This window comes from Buteo buteo, chromosome 1, assembly GCF_964188355.1.
Source record: "Buteo buteo chromosome 1, bButBut1.hap1.1, whole genome shotgun sequence".
In the NCBI taxonomy this organism is placed as follows: domain Eukaryota; kingdom Metazoa; phylum Chordata; class Aves; order Accipitriformes; family Accipitridae; genus Buteo; species Buteo buteo.
Window position 1 is genome coordinate 51,001,370 of NC_134171.1, and position 20,884 is coordinate 51,022,253.

A 20,884-nucleotide genomic window follows, 5' to 3' on the forward strand; every position below is an offset into this window, starting at 1 on the left:
CTCACCATCTTTGCTTTGACTGCCACAAACACACTTTACCAAGAACTGAAGTGCAGTCAGACCATCTCCTTCTGCCAATTCTGCTATGGAGTGGAAAGCTCTGGCAGACAGGCTGAGGGGACCAAGCCAAAAGAAGGGCAGACATTGGAGAAGACTTCCCTAAGTTTGCCAGAGTTCCCTCACTGAACTTGCCTGACACCGAGCCTTCTCTCTCTATCACTGCACCAAATACTATCACAGGCTCTCTTTAAATGGCCAGGCTGTGGATTCTTGCTACCATCAGAAAACAGCCAAACACACACTGTGTGTATCATCATCTTCTGCAGATCAAGTAAACAAAGATAATGGTGTCTGCACCTCTCTTACAAAGCACTGCACAATTTACACATCAGCAGACTCAAGGACTTCACTTACAAGGCTGCCCAAACCTCAGGACCTAGCAACATCAGACACAAAGACCACCCTGCTGATAACCCTCAGAGATTACAGCAGCTAACAGAGCTCAATGTGAAACTCTGAAGAGCAGCGATAAAGAGCATTCAGCTTTGGAGTGAACTAGAAGAAAACAGATGACCCAATCTCCAGAATCACTGGAAGACTCAGAATTTGCCCAAAGCCTTTGGACATAACAACAGAAATAGCCAAATATGGGGCAGGAAATATTGCAGTAATTCAGAAACATTACTTGGAATATACAAGGATCAGAAAAAGAACACACAATAACATTCAATAGAAACTGAGCTCTGGGGAAAAAAAAGATCAGATACTAAAGGCAGAGGGAAAGGAACTAAAGCAAGTGAGCCAGGAGTAAAGGTTGCAGACTTTGTGACAAAATGTAGAAGACCATAGGGCTTTCAGAAGTGACTGTGCAGCCATGAGTTACCGACTTGTACTTTAAGTCCTAAATATGATCTGTCTACATTGTACCTTAATATCTTCAGGTCGGTTTGTCTCTGTTCTTTTTTCTTGAAGCTTCTTCTGGATAGAATCAAGGGTCACTTCCACGGCAGGCTTGGCAGATTTATCTGACAGGTCTTGCTTCTTGTCATCATCCTTTTCGAGCTGAGAGCCGAAGCTCTTGGGGAGCGTGTTGCTTCGCTGACGCACAACAGGGCCAAGGTCCTCCTCTGATATCTTCAGTTTTGACTCTAAAACAGGGACATTTGGGGGAAGATGAATATTTTTTCTCTTAAAATGTGACAGTGACAGGATCGCTGCCTAACATCAAATTTAAATGAGGCAGAGTCCAGCTGCCCCCAAAAGGTGCACTAGTGGTGGCTGCTCACCTTTAAGTTGCTTTCGGAATTTGGCCAAATCATTTGTCCATTTGAGCACTTCAGGGTTGGCTGCTTTGTCACTGTGGGAAGGCTGGGAGGAAAGAACAGTCACGCTGAATCTGTGTTAAACCAACAAGAGAGACCCACCGAAACAAGCCTGTGTCACAAAAAGAGGCACAACAGCATTTGGACCCAGAATACAGCATGGGCACTGATATCTGACGGGCACCTGCATACCTCTGACCAGCTCATTTCAGACCTTGCTTTAATTGCTCCTGCCTGTCACAATACTGTCTCTTAGGGGCATCATGAGATTGATTTTCTTTTTAGAAAACACTAAACTTCTGATGGCAAACATTAAGTTGTAGGAGTGGTTCAGAGGGCCAGATGCACGTTGGAATCCTTGTGCCTACTGTTTCCTAAGAAGAGGGCACATCCAAAATAGAGGAAGCCTAGCAAGAACAGTTTGAGAAGTATTCGGATGCGTGCGTGTATCCACACCAAAGGCTGCCTTCCATCCAAAGACACCAAAATAACCCAAATACTAGGCTCCAGCAAGCTCTGAGCCTTTCTTCCAGCCTGTTCTGCTGCAGGCAAGATCCTTTCAAGTACAATCCTTTGTGGTTTAGATCACCAACAAAGATGCACACATGCAAAGCTTTAGATCCTTAAAAAGCCTTCTGTGCATCGGAAGGACATGTCAGGAATAATTAGAGTACAGTACACTGCTACTGCTCAGCAGCACTTGACTGTAGTTCCTTGCTCAGGAGTAAAAGCAGCTGCTCTCTATCCTCTGAAATGTACTGGTGTCCTAGGATTAGCATCATGCAAATGAGATGCACAACTGTGCTTCCCATAAGCTGAACTTGAATAAATAAACAAGCAGAAGTTTAACATAGCTATTCCTACACACTGAGCGTGTGCTTTTGGCAAACCGCCTTAAGCAGTGACCAAACTCCTGTGAGTTTATTAAGCTATCTTGTGCTGCACTGATCGTACATAATGCCTGGAAAGGTAATTCACTTGGTGGGGATGCACGTTTTCTTTTTTTGGGCAGCAGCTTTTTTATTTTTTATTTTTTTTCCTTATAAAAGCTTTCAAGCCCTCTGCATGTTTGACAGACTTCTCTGATGTCCCTTCCCTTTGTTGCTAATGCATACCTCTCCATACAAATGCTTATCTCCTAGAGACTCACTCTGTATTTCCTCTCCTCTTCGAATTTGTCCTCAAATCTCCTGATCTTTTTCTTCAGTCCCTGAATCCTCCGGGTGAGTTGTGCAGGGGTAAGGTCCTCTCTGTCATCTTCATAAGATCCCAAAGATGAACTCCGCCTCCTACCAAGAGCAGAGATTGCAAGAAGAGCTTATCCAAACAGCCACAGTACATCTTCACACAGAGAAGACCACTTAAAACTTTGTGTAAATAAAGGCAAATCCCAAAGAAGTGAGAAAGCTATGTTGCTACTCTGTAATGACAGATAGCAAAAGATGCTGTAACAGCCTCTTTCAACAGCAGCAATTCCCTAGATACTAATTCACAAACCAAGAAATGATTAGTTACCAAGAACTTTTCTAAAAATACCAGTTTCCTGTCAGCAGGAACAGAAACTCAACACAGCATAGCTATCCAGCATATGTGATCCAAAGAGACTCTGCTTGATGCAACTGCGCAAACCCTTTACAGCTTGGTGCGAGAGTCAGCACAGGCAAATCACAACCCACCTCATGAAGGAATGAGAATTGGGAGGGGAAGGAGGCACTTCTGTATCATCCAGGTACTGTTGGCTCTGTCCATAGGCATAGAAGCGAGGGGACAGCATAGGATCGCTGTCCTCATCCAGAAGCTGGCGAATTAAGCGACCGGCCTGCGGGGAAAGGCGAGCCTCATCTGAGTCTAAGCCGTCTCGCTGCCATGAGGAAAGAGCAGGGATGGGCTCTGGGAACAGTAAGACAAAGGCTGGTTTTATCGTTTTTGTTTTACATGTATGACAGGCTCCAGGCAACTTTTCTAATGACCCCTGACCCGTTTCTCCTGGACCACAATTCCCTGTCGTCAGGCATTCTCTGGGTCATTACTTGCATGTGCCCAGCATGCAAAGCAATGCAAAGCATTGCCTGGCCAGTAGTGGGTACTCTACACAAACATAAATAATCTCCTAGGTGCAACAGAACACTGTACCCAAAAGTTGGCCAGTGATTGCCATGGACTGACACCAAACAAGGCTATCGCCAGCCAGCACCTTTGAGGAAAAAGTTATGCCGGGTAAGAGAGAATTACTGGCACACAGCAGTATAAAAGAAGGCAACTGGATTACAGGAGGATTTTTTTTCAGTTTCAGGATGTACAAGTGCTGTAAATGAATAGTATATTAATTGCCCTTCCATAGCCTCCAGCACTCCAATACGACCCTGCAGCCCGTTATTGGAAATTCAAAGACTAGGAGTAAGCATACGTTCTTCTAAGTCTGCAAGGAAAAGGCATCTCACCTTACTACCTGTTCCACAGGGTGCCTTGCCTGTAAATTAACAACAATGGTAATATGGTCAGTTTCTCCCTTTTATCTTTCACATGCAATCGTGCTGCTTGACTGCATGGTAGAAAAGTGAGGAAATCTTCAGTCCCCTGTATGATCGAACCAGCTGGAAGTAAAAGTGATGTTCTACAGGGACATGGTGGAGTGGGAGAAAGGGAAACCCAACTTAGCATTGCTGATTAGCATAGTGGAGCCCAAGGAAAGCAATCGCCTCAATCTTGTGATCACTCCCTCCAGATGCCATAAGGAGTCTAACGTTTTGTGTTCAGATAGTTTACTAAGCTGATTTGCATGCTCCTACTTAGCACCACAGGATTAGACAGTTTAAGAGCCAGGCTTTGAACTTATAAATCTAATGAATAGTTCTAGAGTCAAGTAACAAAACAAAAACCTTATAGAAAGCTTCCAGACCAGTCACAGAACTATGGACTCTACTTCCTGTGCCCAGTGTGTCTACTCTTCTTCCATGAAGAGAAGGGGCTTTTGAAGTTGTCAATTTTTGAATAAAGGCAGTATTTCCTTTTGCCAAAAAAGGTTAAGATTTTCATAGCTCAGAACACATTGCATGAGGATTCCCCTACAGAACCTTTACGCTGTTTAATATTCCCCCCCATGTACAATTTGGACAGCGCAGATCATCCGCAATTCAGTAATGACAGGCTCGGTGGTATTTTGCCTGTATGCAGCATCAAACGATGCTCTCCTCTTCCCTTCTTCCTTAGCACATGAATATAAATGGCACGCCTCTGCTTAGAGGCTGGTGCTGCATGCAAACTGATGCATTGCTCTGAAAGGGATGGCTGGAGGTTTTTGCCTCTCACAGGTGTTGTGATAAATGAAGCACATAAAAGGCCAGCTCGCAGAGGCTACTTTGATGAGGTGTGCAAGTCCCAGGTGTATGTAGGCTGTTTTGCCATGGATTGGAAAGCTTATGCAGCCTGCACTTCTCTCAGTTAATTCCTGGAACAAGAGTTTTTTCTAAGCTACATTCAACCTTGGCAGTTCTTAATACCTGTAATATTTTGCTCAAGGAATCTGGTAAGAAGGAAGGTGAAACAAAGGGCAAATGCTTCAGCTAAACTGTGACACTTTGGTGTCGCACACTTCCCTGAATCTCTCATGATTTCAGGAAGGTCCTCACAAAATCTCTTGTAGCAAAATAAAGGCTAATAAAACAAAAGGAACAGATTTGATACCTCAATTTCTGCTAGAAAAATGTTAAGTGATGCACATGATTCTACCAGACATCTCTCACTTCCAATTTTTGGAATACACTGTCACCCCTAAACAGACTTTGCTCTTGGAAATTGTTAAATCACACCTCCATGGGATTTACAGAGATGGAACAAACTTAGAAGGAATCAGCAGCATATTTAGCAGCAACCAAGTTAAGCTCCTACCACACCAGCTAACAAAGCCATTATTAATCATGTATGATGCATGTGACTTTGTCCCAAGGTGGATTTATATACCAGATAGCATGCGACATTCAGGGAATTGCAATGGCTCAAAGAGTCTCTGATCAAACCCCAAAAGATAGCAAAGCGCTTTATGCAAGCTAGTGGGGACCGAGGTATGTGTACTTTCTATTGTGTTGAGTTCAAAATAGAAACTCACATTCCAAAGGAGAAAGTGTTAAAAAGGAGAAGGAAAAAAGTCCTAAAAGGAAAAGTCAAATTTGAGACTTGACAGAAGAAATAGCCGCTATAGAATATCAGCTGTTTTTAACCCTTGCTCCTGGGTAACTTGTTTCCCTTGCTGACTGTAAATATTTAGAAGAAAAAAAATCTCATCTGGACACGAAATGGCTAACCCCCAGAAAGTAACACAGCAATTAATTAACGAACATATTTAGGTATGTAGAATTATGAATTTTATCTACATCAGGTCATGAAGTGGACCAGAGCTGTAGTCCAACTGCCTTCTCTCTCATACCGGCCAGGGGCCAGGCACTTCAGCTGGAAGCACTGGAATCGCTGGATTGCACAAATATACAGGAACCTACTAAGGGTAAGCTGCCACTTTTTCTGACAGTGCGCAATCAACCAATTCCTCTTTAATAGAATACATAATATCTCTTGCTATTCATTTATCCAAGATAGCTATCAAAGTGCTGAGCTTTTTCTGAAGGCTGCTAAATTCCTGGACTTAATGGTTCAGGTTTGAAATATTTGCTATCAGGATTAATGTTGTCACCCTTTCCCCTTTCTGCTAATTGAAGAATAAAATCTCAGTAAAGAATGTGTTTTACCTTTTCTTTGCCATTGACTTGACAGAGCAGTTACCCTTATTCATCTTCTGTCTTGAACAGATCTCTCTTGCTCAGAGAAAACTCAGTTTTCTACTCATCTCCACATTCTTTCCATGTACTACTTATTTCCCCATTTTCCATAATGACAACCTTTCATGAAAAAAAATACTTGGGAATATTTAACCACTATGGCTGTACCAGTGCAAAGAAAGGGTGAAAAAATTTTCTATTTCTCGGTCAGACTCTCAACGTATTTCTTTTAGGTATGCCTTTTCTAAGTCTGCACAGAAGAAGTGAAATACGCTGGTATGGAGCCTACAGTCCTTCAGAAGTGCTGCACTCCCTCTCAAAATCCCACGATCAGCTAATCTTTCAACAAAGCTTGTCAACCATCTGCCAGGTGTTGCTCTGCAGAACTCTGTAGGCACACGTATGCCTATAGCAATACAACCTCTCTGCCAACCTGCTGCATAGAGGACTGGAGATATTAATAAACCTGTGTCACGCGAGAAGGAAGGAAAATTAATTGAATCAAACTGGTGTATTATTGGTGAGCTCAAGCCATCTTGCTGACAAAACCTGACTTCTTTTATCATTACATTGTATATTTGCCACAGGCTTACTGGGGGCTGCAGGGCCAACAGAGGGGTGCCCACACACACATCCCACTTGAGGTTCAGCCAGCAAAATGCCGCAGGCATCTCCCGTTTCCCTCTCTGCAGCCACAGCTGATATGTGCTTCTAACACTGCTTCTACACACACCCATCTGATGAACAAAGGAGGCCAACACTTAGCTGCTGTAAACCGAAGTAGGTCCGGAGGGATTAAAAAGCCTAAACTAATTATGACACCTGAGGTCCTAGTATTAAATCCCACTTGAAAGACCCCAGAAAGACGTCTCATAATGAAGTGAATAAAGCAATTTAAAACCCCCAACATTCACTAGCTCAGTAACAACCTATTTTACTCATCTTATACTGCTTGAAAACACCCTTGTCTGAATACACCAGGAGGTATTCTTTCTACGTAGATCAAAAAGAATGGCCCAAATAAAGCACTACCATGCCTTTTCAGTCAGTGAGATGACACCTCTCAGCTAGCAAGCCAACTTTGTATTTTGTTTATAATGTAATGTCATAATAAACAATGAAAAAATAAATTTTAAAAATATCGATGCTATAAAATAAAATAAAATCAGGAAACAATGCAATTATTCTTTTCTACACATAGTAATTAAAAATGCAGCGTGTTTCCTCACCTCTGGATTTCTTATGCTAAAGAGTGTTACACACAAATACACTGATCTATCTAAGTCTGCAGTGTTGAAAAAAAAAAAAATCTAAATCCAGTTTCCCTGTTGCTATACTCTTAGGATTTTTTTGCACTACTCTGTTGGTTTTTTTCATGGGAAAGTATCAATTACATCAGTGTCGAAACTATTTGTAGATCAGCTTTACCCTCAGGGTCTCAGTGCTGCAATACTTGAGTTCTCTACACTGAGAACTCAAATTGTGTTTTAAACTTCTGCTTTTATTCTTTTTTTTTTAGGCTTGAAATTTGTAGAAAAATGTCCACTGATTGTTTCCTAAGTGCTTGTTACTGTAAACTCATCTACAGAACTTTTTTTGAAGTGTCAGTAATCAGGCAACGTAGGCAGCAATCACATGCATCGTACTGATTTAAGGAACTGCCTGTTCAGCTCCAAGCTGCTGACAGAGCCAGCCACTGTTATGGAGAGCAACATACTTCCAGATTTTCCTTGAGGGCAGGATAGCAAGTTCTGAGCGTGAATTAGGAACATTTGGTAAGAAATCTGCACAATAGCGCTGGTCTGTGAGAGAACACTCTGTCTTCCTCGCTCATGGCACTCGATTCAAATGTAATCCACAACAATTAAAAATCTTTGCTATGGAAGTAGCTCTGAAAACACTTGCTCGCAAGCCATCTCAGCTGGCACTGACTGACCAGCCTAGCAAGCAAGCCTAGCAGTCAGACATCCCAGTACACAGAGACAGCTCAGTTCACACCCAGCCTGAGAATAAAACTATTTGATTTGCATCCACCAAATGCACGCTAGTAAAATACTTCTCTTGGACCGTGGGACATGCACCTAGGCTAAGTGTTCAGCACTTGAATTTCGCCTACATACTACATCAATAGCCTGATGATTACTACACATATGCCCCTATGTGTAGCTGGCAAGGTGGATGCAGAAGGTGGGCACATGGCAGGGTGTGAGCCTATGCACTGGAGGAAGCGGGAAGCAAATTTCTCTGTCCTCTCTCTGCTCAGCTTTAGGTAAAGGGAACATGTCCTGGAGAAGTACAGCAAACCTCTCCTCTTGTGTACAGATTTGACTATGCAGTGAACCTTAGGGGAAAAAAGAAAAAAAATCCAATAAAAATTATTTCTAGCATAACATAAAAGGCAGTGGGCCTTGCCAGCTCACCTGGCAGCAGTTATCACAGTTCTCTGGTCTTAACACGATGGAGAACCTGCCTGAGTGACAAATAAAAGCTAGTCAATGGACAAGGTTGTCTTGTGTAATTTTGTGCCCGTTCTTCAAGGCTCTTTCCTAACATTTGACTGGATGCAGTGACAGCTACAGCTGAAGGCAACCCCTCAACCTGTAACTGTTCTCATGAGCCGCTTGTGAAAGGCCCAGCAGTTGTCCTGGTCACTAGATGCTCTGTATCTCCTGCAGTATGATACAGAGGACCCTGCCCTCAGAAGTCAGCTCAACTACATCCCGGAGGAAAGGGTAATATCCTGAGAGATGGACCTACTGAATTTGCTAGAGCAAAGCAATAAGTAACTCAGCATTACCGTATTTGGAGGCACAGCCCTTTCCCTTTTCACCGTGGATGCAACCAGAGCTGTGGCATGGATCTTGAAGAGATGTGCGAAGGTTTGAGTGACACAGGCCGGCTGGCAGGGGAAGGGAGGATGCCCTGGCTGCTAGAGCTGTGGATGGGTGGTATCACCCTGCCCTGCAAAGCCAGTCTCAACAACAGACTCTGCCGTTAGCTGCAGAAACAATCTGAGAGGTGACGTTAAGATCTTCCCCTTCCTGGCTGCTGCGAGCTTGACTTTACATCCACAGCTAGGATTTTATATCCACAGCTAGGATTTTACATCCACAGTCTCTCCTTGCTGAGATACAGAAGGCACCACTTCGGTGCTCTTTCATCTGTGCCAACAAAATGGTGATTCTGGAAGGCACATGTTTTAGAAGATGCATCTCTCTCACGCCAGACAACTGATTCTTTTGCAACTGCCCACCTCCTCCTCTTGTGAAATACATGTAAACAGAATGGAGGAAGGAAGAATCAGAGAGAAGCACTCTTCAAGCACAGTCACACGTGCTCATAATCCTGTTTCATACTTGCAGGGCAAGAAAGCTAGAATCCAAATGTAAAAGCATGCCTACGAAGAGGGAGTTGTACCAAAGGTGCAACTTATTTCATAAAATGGGAAAGCCTCTGGCAGACAGAAAGGAGTTGTGTCCTCCCCTTCATGCATTCATATGACTCCCACTAGTAAACCAGGAAGGAAGAAAGAAAAAAAAAAAAAGGAAAAAAAAAAAGAGTCATTACTTCCAAGGTTCACATGATGCCTGAAGCCACACATCACCTCTGAGAACACAGAGGTGCTCACCCTGTCTCAAGACCCTGCGGGGCAGTGCTAATTAGCATCTCAGCAAACACTTAAGGCGACCAAGGCCTCCTGGGAGCCCTTCCATGGTGCTTTGATCAGCCACACTGCATGCGTGGTGATACCACCCAGGGAATCCCCGCCTAGCAAGCAAGTGGAGAAATTATCTCCTGTCCATGGTGACTAGTTGCCTGGCTGAATCAAAGGCAGCCATGACCGCAGGTTTTCTTTACTCATGCCTGAACTGTCATAGCTACTCCTCTCCTAGAGGGAAAGGCAAAATATACTAGGTCATGTATGCTGTGGAGGCAGGAGCGGAGAACTTGCAACTTCTCAGTGTTTCTCAGAGATTGTTTTTTAAGAGCAATATATTAGTTACACATTTTCCTTCTCTTGCTTTATTAAACTACCATACTCAGGTTTTCCCGTTTCTTCCCTGTCAAAAGCCCCTCTTTCACCCCTAAAGCACAAACTAACAGAAGAATTCTTGCTTGTATACAGAGACATGCTCTGTAATTGCAAAAACGTCTGATCCCTGAGGTGCTGGACACCTCAATTCATCTCAATTTCAAATGAAATTGAGATTCATGGCACCCACACAGTTCCCCTAGATTTCCCACTCTTAAGTGAGTCAGTGCAAACAGCCAACCAAGCATGCACTCTGGAGATGAAAGGTAAGAAACAGTATTAAAATAATTTAAACCACATGTAATTTAACACTGCTGTTTGAGCTGGTGATCAGAATTTTTTCACAGCATACATAAAAAAAAAGTTGTTTCTAAGATCCATCAAAAGACAGAGTAGCAGATAGACAGTCTTTTTTCCAGCTGTGCTTTTCATATCCAAATCATTACTTCCAAATAGTGGTTGAAGTGGAAGAAAAGGAAGAAAGAAGCAAGTTCCTTTTAGACTGTGAAATACTCAGTTTCTTTGACGTGTAGGGTAGTCTAGCTTAATATTTGAGTGACCAGCCATCAAGAAATGTTACCCTAAAACACTCAGGGACTTAACAGTACTAAACAGCACATGAAAGTAACTTCAAGAATAAAACAATTAATTTTCTTCCTCTAAGTGACAATTAGAATTAGTACCCATCCAGTATTTCACTTAGAGTTCCTCCAAACTTTCAGCTCCATATTCAGGACAAAATTGCTTTTCTGTTGTTTTTGGCAAGGAAGCACGATCACATAAAGACATATGCAGCTCGCTCCAGTTTCCCTCTCTCGTTTCACTCATACAACCAGCCATCACACAATCCTACCTTCCCAGTTGTTGTCATCACACAGTGCTGTCAAATCCAGCTGAGGCACTTCTGATACAAAGCTGTTTTCCTCATCATCAGCATCTTGATTTCTTTGCAACTTGTTTTCAGGAATGCTTGAATGCTCTTGAATCTTCATACTTGAAGTCAGCTATATTCCCGTACACCCACAGAAATGAGAGAGAAAGAAAAAAACAATGTTTCAGGAGGCAAAGGAGGAAAAAAACCCCTGCAGTAACAGCAGCAGTAAGCTCATGCCTTTATCTAAAAAGATCCAAACAAACAAACCCTGATGTTTCTAGCTCCAAATCCCCTGCTCAGTTGACCCCTACGTACTAATTGCTCACTCACACCGGTAAAAACATCCGTCCATCTGCCTTCCTTGAATTTTTCCTTCTTTAGAAAGCCACTGCAAGTTCCTGAGACTGCCTGCCCTGACAACTGCATGCAGCTGAAAAAGCCTCCAGTAATCGATTGGGATGAAAAGGGAGGGAGGAAGGCAGGGAGAAAGGGAGAAAGAGGGGGCAGCTGCGTACACTTCCTACAGGAGCACAACTCCTTGGAGCAACAACAAAAACGCTGCTGCTGCTGTTGTAAGGCTGTAGCAATATGGTGTCTTCTAAAAAGCAGGCACCGGAGCTCCTGAGGTAGCAGCCGCAGACAGCAAGCAGTGCAGGCTGTGTACATGAATGCTCTCATGCAGGCTGTGCTGGCTCAGATCAATTAGTGCCAGCTAAGCTGTGCTGGCTGCACATTCCCCATTTCCTGTGGTTGTTTTCTAGCTGGGCGTGGGGAGAGCAGAACTATTTATGGAGGAGCTCTGGGTATTAAAGCAGTGTTGCGCAAATCCAAATGGCAGTGGGGTTTGGCATCTCAGCTGGAAGCAGTGTGGACTCTGGGAAAAAGCCAAAAAATTCACACAAGCATCCAATGACTTAGGAAAAAAAAAAAAAAAGGCAGAGTGCTCTCAAGTAAATGATTCATCATTTAGTACTACCTAGAAGCAACTGCTGTTTTGTCTCACCACTATTCACCCCTGCACATACCACACGTCGTGTGCATTTATGCAGAAATCACTACCATTCCCACAATCCAGATACACAGTGCGCGTGTCTGTAATAGTGCTTGATGACACGAGCAGTTTTGTCACTCTGAAATAAATTAGCTGTAATGCCTCACAGAGGGCAGTAGGGAAAAGGAAGTGTAAAGCATAAACATACAGTGCGATACGTATAAGCCCACCAACAAACACAGAGCTATCCGAATAGACAGTATTACATTACTACATAAACTATTTGATCTTGGTAAGAACAGTTTAGGCACAATTCTCTCAAAATAGAGTCTAGCAGGTAGTCAACATACAGATTTCCTCCCCCCCATCCCCCGCAGGTATTTTCATAATCTAGTTGGCAATCTACATATGCTGATGCGTGAAGAAAACGGGCTTAAAGAAAATAACTGGTACATTTGGACGTATTTTACCTGTGAAGCCAGAAGCATGGCCAAACTGTACTAAATCAATATCCTTAGTACATGCCACTAAGGTACATTTAATTTTTTTCATCTGCATAAAGCTAATGATGTGTTTGTTGGGTTTTTTTTTCCACTTTGAGCAGAGAAAAACAAGTAAGCTTCATGTAGAGCGGGAAAAAACCTGCTCAGTAGACAAATCATATGAATAAATGTTTTTATCTGGATTCAATCCCATCAATCTTGCAAGGTGCTAGATAATCTCATCTAGGTTCCCTTTCCCACGAAAGGTTGACCAGGCAATCTTTTGAGGTCCCTTCCAACCTGGGCTGTTCTACAGTTCTAAAAACCTGGGTGGTGAACACCCTGGTATTTTTAAAGACTGTTCTACATTGTATTTGTATAAGGTTTGTATTTCCCTTTCATTTCAATAAATTGCCGTTTTGAAACATTATAACAAAAGGAAACACTAGATGACAGTTTGCCAAGCACTAATAACTCGTACAGCTTTACGCTAAATCTGATTACAAATGTGTTTATTGTGAGAGCTGTACATGGAAAAATGCTAATTCACCATTCAATATCTTTTAAGCTGCTTCCAGGTTGGGAGGACTTAAATATTTCTTTAAGGTCTAGTAACAAACTTCTTGCCAGGATCTAAAGAGTCAGTGTACATTACAAACAGAAAGATTGGTCAGTGGCCAGAGACAGGCAGTCTTCTATGCTTAGTAAAGAACAAACTGTACCAGTTGATAAACTGCATTTAAATTGCCAGCACAGTATTTTAAGGCTGAAGGAAATAAAGCAGTAAGTTTCAAAATAGGTGCTATTTGTAATACCATCCAGAACAATTTCAAAGAACAATTTCGAAGGGAGCAACCTGAAAATACCATCTTGTCACCACCACTGATACTAATTACATCGTTAAATGTCTTACTATGAAGAGTGTACAATCTCCTGACTTATTAAGACTCTTAAAAGGTATCTGTACCAGATATAAGAGCTCTTCCCAGATGGGTAAACATTTCCATTACAGATATATTAGAAAGATCATATCAATGTCTTCTTCCTTCTAAAGTCACTTCAGTTGTTGGAAATATTTTAAAAGCTGTTTAAAAATAGGCCCGTGATGTGCCTGCGGCCAGTTACTCTCCTTTCCCTGCTCACTGATGTAGCCTCTAATACAATGAATAAATCATTAGGTGTTCTGAAGAACAATGGTGGTACAAACCCAGGAGACTCAAGAAAGCAGATGTTTAACCTTCTTTGCATTAACGCTCCAAACCCATACAGTGGTAGGTAATTCAGTATTCCCATCACTTATTTTCCTATTCGATTTCCTGATGCCACCAGCTGCCAATCTCCAGGACAAAAATCAAGTAAGGGAGAACTACTGTGCTTTAGGTATGGATGTGCCCCAATTTCTTGCAAACCAAAGGGGCAGCAAGTTGATGATCTTGGTAGCAGTTGGCAGTCGCAGTGCACTGCGGATATTATGTAAATGACTAAAAAATAATCTTCAAACTAGGCACTTGAGCTCTGCTTTTTAGAAGCTGCTTCTACAGCCATGCTTTGAAGGTACCAGTAACTACAGATCTAAGTAACTTGGGGTAAGTCAGCTGCTTTCATTCTCCCTGCTCCAAAGGAGATTCAGCATAAAGAGTGCTCAAGCAGCTAGAAAATAGAGAGCAGCCGAAAGATCTTTGAATTCTTATCAGGAAGTTGTATTCTGTTTGATTACATGTTGATTCAAATCAATTTTATTTAAAAGGCTTGCTTCCCCTACATCTGATCATCCATTACAACCACAAGCAGGAAGCATCCTTAAGGACCTCTTGGTAATACAATCTGATGCAAGAACGCAGCCATTCTGCTGCCTTACTCCTGAGTCATGCCAAGCCCCCTCTACACTTGTTGCCATGTTGGTGTGAATCTTAAATACCCTTCCCTTATCAAAACTTGGGTACTAGAAACCTGTGTTTTTCAAATCACAGTCTACGTCCTGGAGCTTAGCTACTTCCAAGGGCAGATTATGAAGGCTACAAAAGCACTGAAAACTCATTCAGGATGTGTTTCAAGGTATTTTTACTGCCTCATGGAGATCTATGGCAAATTCCAAATACCTTTTCTAGTATCTTCAGACTGGAGACACGGTGAGAAAGAGAAAACAGTAAGAAAGTCCCTGTCCTTTCCTCATCCTGAATGAGTTGTTTGTTGCGAAAGATATGTCTTTAAGCTGCCCGAAGCAAAAGGCTTATAAGGGATAAGGAATGCAGAACTACCCTGCAGGAATGTAACATTTTCTTGACCTTCTAACTCCTATATAATACAATCTCTGGGTTAAGGCTACATCTTCTCCTGCACTTAAAATTCTAAATTTTAAAACCCTTCCTAAGGAGAAGTTTATTTTAAGATTATGATTTCATATTCAAATATACCTCTTCCAGACTAATTTAAAAGCTCAATGGGAGTACTGTGTGGCATGGCAGTGACAGCACCTTCTCCACATGCAAGTCGGTACGTGAGGAACAAGGTGTTGCAAAATCCATGCTCTGGAAAAATGCCATAGCTCATGAGCAAGTGCAGGATCATTGTGGATTACTGACCCTCTGAGAGCAAGCAGGAGATCCGTCTAAGCCCACTCAGAGCAGTGATCAAAGGCAGCACTGAATACCCCTTGCAGAGGTTACATGTTTCAGTGTCCGAACAGAACTTCTCCAGCTACAACACAGCTGGTCAGAGCCCAGTCGTTAGTAAGTGATCTTTTAGCTTTTCTGCTAGATGAAAATAATACCTACCAGAAATGAAGTCTTTCAAAAGCAATAAACGCATAGTGATTTTTATTTAAAAAGAAAAAAAACCACAAGAGGAGGCTAGTTTAAAAATACTATCAGCCCTCAGTTAACTCCAGATGGCCAGAGAAACCAGACATTATCCACAGCTGTTTTACTGTGCTCCTCTAAAATGTGTGCACAACTGAGGAAGAGATGCCTCAGGTAAGACTCCCTAGTATTTTAAATGCTTGGCTGTCTAGAGGTGTTTCAAGCAAACCCAAATGAACCAGTGACTACAAAGAGCGTTCACCTAATCCAACCCCAACCTTTGCTTTGCGCAACAGTTAGATGAAAAACACCATAAAGCGAATGCAGGAGGTGGGAGCTGAGCAGAAATGGAAAGTTGGGGAAAAAACTGTTGCCATCAATGTCACATCTCCCCTCCTGACATCCATCCCAACCACTAACCCTTAGAGAGAAGCAGGAGATAATCCAGTTTTCTAAGACAAATGGACCGCAGACACCTATGTTCAATGCAACAGGCTGCACTGGGAAATCATAAATAAAAGACCAAATGATTTTAGAGAAATCAAGAGAGACAAGCTAATCTTACTACTCTGGGAGATAACCAGTCACACACCCCCTGTTTACAATGATTAATAAGGGAACTTGGCGTCACTTAAACCAAAGTGCTGACTTCAGTGACGCTTCCCTTTTTGACAAGGAGGGACCGAAGGGACTGAAGCAGATGCTTTCAAATTCCTCAGTGGTTGAAAGGCTCCCTGAATTATGTAAATAAAAAGCAGAAGGAAGGGAAAGAAAAAGCAAATGATAACTCCATTTCTCTGGGAGAAACAAAATTTCACAGAACTATATGCCTAAACTACTTGTTTCTACTCATTACAAAGCCCATTTAGAGACCCCAAAACTGAAACACAAAAACCAAAAAATACCAACCTGAGAGTGCCTGAAAAAACCCTCATCGTTTTCACTTTCTTTGCTACAAAAAAAAAACACAAACAAACCAACATATTACAAATACAAACCCAGACTTGTCTTGTAACAAAACCAAGCAGGACTTCTGCAGGCACAGGTTTTGATTCTTGCTACTGCTGCACACTTACTAATTCATTCAGTAAATGAAGGGATACTCTGGGTTGCAGCACTTCAGGCTGCTGAACTGTGTGTTTTTGCTTCCTCTCAGAAAGGCAATATATTTGTGAAAAATATAATGTCATTTAATTCCAGTGCCCTTAATCCAAACCAACACAACTCTCCCAACAAACATAACTGTGTCTCAAGCGAGCAGAGTGGGGCTGTACAGCTCTTGCAGAAGAGCGAAGCACAAAGAAAAGGGCTGGATTCCCAATCCACACACCAGGTGTGACAGGCCCTGCAGTCCCCTGTGTGGAGCGTGCTGGTTCAGGTGCTTCACAGCTACTTCTTTTCAAGTCTGCACCATCAACATCTTCAGTGCCATTCCTAACAGGCTGGGAGAAGAGTCTTGGTGGCATATGCTGCTGGGCAGAGCCCACAGAAGTAAGTAGTGCCTCTATACACTTCTACTTTGAAGCTAACATGGTGGATAATGCTATTCTGCAGCATAACTAAATGTCAACCTCATAGTCTGTGTGGAAGATCTCTTAGGCTGTACTACAACCACAGGGAAAATCAAACATACATATATTTAAAAAAAAAAAAAAAAATCACCTTTCTTCAGATAAAATTTCCATGTCATCAGGTTCTGTTCTGTCTACAGGCCTGGATGAGCTAAAGCTTTCCATACTCTGTAATACAGTAAATGTTAAAGCAGTAAGATATGCAAGAGAAACAGATTCAAGCTGCAGGCCATTAAACAGATCAAATATAGAAATGTCCAACAGGACTTCTAGAAACAAGACAACAGACTACTGCCTGCTGCACATTTATAACAAAACAAACCCCACACTTTATTGCCCGTAACCTGCAAAAAACCCACAACTGCTCGCTGCTTCATCTCTTTCATCAGGTGATCTCAAAACGTTTAACAGAATAAAGCTGCATGGTACCCTGCCAGTTCCCATTTTACAGACTGGCAGACAGGCTGAGCTCGAGAGCAATTCTGTGGTGTGTAGAAGTTCTGTAAAAGCAGGTACCAGCATCCACAGCATCTTCTCAGCAGGGCTCCTTATGCTCATCTTAGAAAATACTCCCCTTCTCAGCCAAACCCTTCCCTTGTTTCTTCTTAAATGGGCAGAAGAATGCAAAGAGACTGCCATATGCATAGAGGTAAAGTTAAGTTGCGCTAATATGAACGCAGAGCAAGAAATTAAACTGGTTATGACAACTTGTTCTGAAATTTGTCCTGGCTACAATTAGGAACATTAATGCTGTTGTCCTATAAGAGCTTGAGAAAGTATTGTGAAGACAAGCCACGTTGCCACTTGGGCACATGTCCAGGAGGTTTTCTACTCTGGTTTTTGGGCAAGTCCCTCTTAAATAGGAGGAAGTATGTCAGTAGAATGGAGCCTGGTTCCTGCCCCGGCCTCGGGAACCGCATGCACAGACTTTCTGGGGCAGGCACAGCCCTCTCTCACCTGCTATACCTCCAGCCCCATAAGGGGACACAGCTCCATCATCCCAGCCTCGCTTAATGTGATTCTTCAAGTCCTACTTGTACCTGGCTACCATGTCTCTGAAATGCAGTTACAAGCTTTTAATGCTTTGTGGTTGGTTTGCTTGGGAGAGTAAGCGGAACTGACAGTTTTTCCACCGCTGACTTACACTTTTGAGTCAGATGCAATTGGACAGCTAAGAGGAAAGCTTCCACGCACTGTCCTACATACGCTCTCAGGCTTTCAAAAGCAGGAAGGCTGAGAAAAAGGTGGCTAGGAAGATACAACATCATAAACTTGTTTACATGACGAAGGCCTATTAGTAAATGCTAAGGTGCAGGTTATGTCCTCTGATACTCCAAGTAGGTAGTCTTATTTGGGTTATTATTTGAAGTGTAAAGATGTAGCCAAAAGAAAGCTAAACCACCACACATCCTGCTGGCAGTCTCTGAAACGCAAGCATGAAATAAGCACACTCATGAAAACTTAAAAAGCAGCCTTTGCTCTTCAAAAAGAGTAGCACCGTGCTCCCTGCAAGCCATTTCATAACAATACTCCTAGTTGACAATCCCACTGCGACACTTCCTCTAGCAAAGCAAGCAAGAACCACACTGATGGTTATCTTCGTCAAAGTGTTTTCTGTGCAAAGTTAGTCCATTTTATGTTCTTTTCAGCCTTTACCCCTCAAGAGATCCAAAAATGAGGCACAAGGCAAAGCCCAGTGGACACAGGTAAATTTGAGGACATTTCTTCTGGGCACATTTTAAGACTTCAGGAACGTTTTTCAGGTCCACAGCAAAAGCGGACACTTCTGTCAGTCTTTTCTTCCCCAAATCCTGAGTCAAATTCTCATTTACATTTAAACTGCTTTATGCTCCACAGGTACAGAGAAGAGGTGCAGAAAAGAGTGTAAGCACTTGACCTCTGCCTATCTTAAAGTCTATTGCTACGAGCAGAGATGCAAAGTGAGAGTGTATCTATCTCACTGCACTCTTTCATGAAGTGTCACATGAGAAGGTTACTGATATTGAGCACCAAATCTAACCACAGCCTACCATTTTTGGCATCTTGCCCTTTTTTAATTACAAAGAGAAGCCAAATCTACCTCTCTCTAGAATCTCTGCACAGGGTAAGAGCATAAGATCATTGCAATTTTGTGACCTAAAAAAAATTACTCCCAACACAATGTCACATTAAGAAGGAACTCACTCACAGCAGGCCCTAAAACTTAATCGAAGGAAATGCCCTACAGCTCAGAAGGACAGTCTTTTCACACAGCTTTCACTGTTACTAGTAACCATGTAATGCATGCCTGGTGCCAGGCACTGGGATGCACAGCACTTCTGCCACTGTAAGCAGACCCTGTGTTGAAGCATAGTACAGTTTCTCAACTGCTGACACTATCATCAGTGCCTGGTTTGGTTGAGAGGGAAGAAGGGTTTTATTCCACAGTTGTAAAAGTTGGCAAACTGTCTTCTACTGTGAAGGTCACACAATATGCTGGGCAAATTCTACGGTATTCCAGATTTTTAGGATATTATATCATGTCATTTACCTCCTCAGTAAAAGGCAGCTAGAGGGGTCATCTTTTGGACCAACACACTCTGAAGTGTTTTGCAAATTGCAAACACCACAATAACACACAGACTTTAGGGAAAAGGCATAAAACACCTTTGTCATCTCATCATCAAGAAGTCACTTGCGATGTACGGTTTCAGAACTTAGCAGGAATATAAAAATAAACTTGACCTAAACATGTGAACCTACATCTGAGGTTCCAACCTCCTTGCAAGGTTAAAGAGACTTAGCTCCTTTTTCTCTTTCCAAAATGCTTCACTGAATTCAGAAGAAAAAACCCCAAAAAGTTGTGGAAAGAGAAAATTACTATGGATGGAGTAAGAGAATCATAGCAGAAATACTGCTTCTCAGTTGCCTCACCACAAAGGTTACAAGTGTGGGATCAGTGTTCCCCATAGTCCAAAATAGTCACCTATGCTTGTACTGCAGGCAAAAATGGCTACCCAAGGGAACCAGATGTACACTGAAATAAAAAAGACTTTTTCCCAACCTAGTACTAGGTGTCAAACAGTACAGCATGCCAGCTTACCACAGGACTGTCCTGGTTGTCATTAAGCTCTGAAAGCTTGGTGCTGGATTTCTGCCGTTTTGGTTTATTCCTTTCACTAAGATATCCGGAGTTGTTGTCTTGTAATTTTTCTACTTCTTGAGCAGCTAGAATACAGTCTTCAAGATTGTTGAATCCAGAGGGAATGTTTTCTTTGTTGACAACTTCCCTAAAAACAAAAGGGACATGACAACAAGAGGTTGTTTTAAACACTCTCCCGCTACATTTATGGTAGCAATAGAGAAATGCATCATGCTGACTGGTGCAGTTCCGGCAACATCTTCTACACCCTACAAAACCAGTATCTCTGGTTCTTCCTACTGCAGCAAACAACACACACTGTGCAATGCTAAATCCCATTGAGGAGTGAAAGCCAGAAGTATACACCTCAGGTGAGAAAGCTGTGAGGATCAACGTTTGAGACTTGATTCACTTCCCACTAAAGCCAACGCAGAGAATCCCACTGACTTCATGTGGAAGCTGGATGAGCTCCTGGCTGGCTGTGGTATTTTTATAGAGAAAAGGCAGCACATTTTCCTTTGAGACACGTGCTTTTAATTTAGAAAAGTGATTCACAGCTGCGGTTCAAGGATCTCCTTTGGTGCATGACACCGCATAATCAGCCCTCTTACTCATATTCTCAAATGCAGGAGCAGGACTGTGGTGCTTTAGCCAAATGTTTGATTTCTATTTGGGAATTACACAAAACAGAAAAGGGAATGCCTCCCTGCAACGGCAACACAACCGCTAGGACATAGCTATGTTGGGAAGTGAATGGGACAGCTAGCTTTAAATCATCACATGATGCACTAGCTGGGACCCTCTGGGCTAGCAGGGTTTGTGCAAGTTTTCTGGACGTCTGGTGTATGGCTTATCTTGCCCTGCACAATTAGCCTGCTGTGTCCTTCAGCATGCAGTTTTCCCTTCACAACCTGTTTAGTAGT

At 42.5% G+C, this 20,884-nt stretch overlaps 1 protein-coding gene across 13 annotated transcripts in view; it reads right to left on the bottom strand.

Annotated features, from left to right (window-relative positions):
- FAM13A (family with sequence similarity 13 member A) overlaps positions 1-20,884 on the bottom strand; it is a 142,539-nt gene that overhangs the window by 15,395 nt on the left and 106,260 nt on the right. For 12 of the 13 annotated variants that reach the window (XM_075030465.1, XM_075030482.1, XM_075030493.1 and 9 more), the window contains 8 exons: positions 19,923-20,109; positions 16,932-17,008; positions 16,179-16,221; positions 10,978-11,128; positions 2,999-3,212; positions 2,473-2,611; positions 1,287-1,368; positions 928-1,148 (listed from right to left, as the gene is read on the bottom strand). In XM_075030465.1, coding sequence (XP_074886566.1) covers positions 928-1,148; positions 1,287-1,368; positions 2,473-2,611; positions 2,999-3,212; positions 10,978-11,128; positions 16,179-16,221; positions 16,932-17,008; positions 19,923-20,109 — 1,114 coding nt within the window. The remainder of the gene's footprint in view (positions 1-927; positions 1,149-1,286; positions 1,369-2,472; positions 2,612-2,998; positions 3,213-10,977; positions 11,129-16,178; positions 16,222-16,931; positions 17,009-19,922; positions 20,110-20,884) is intronic. The other variant, XM_075030447.1, reaches the window with a different exon arrangement.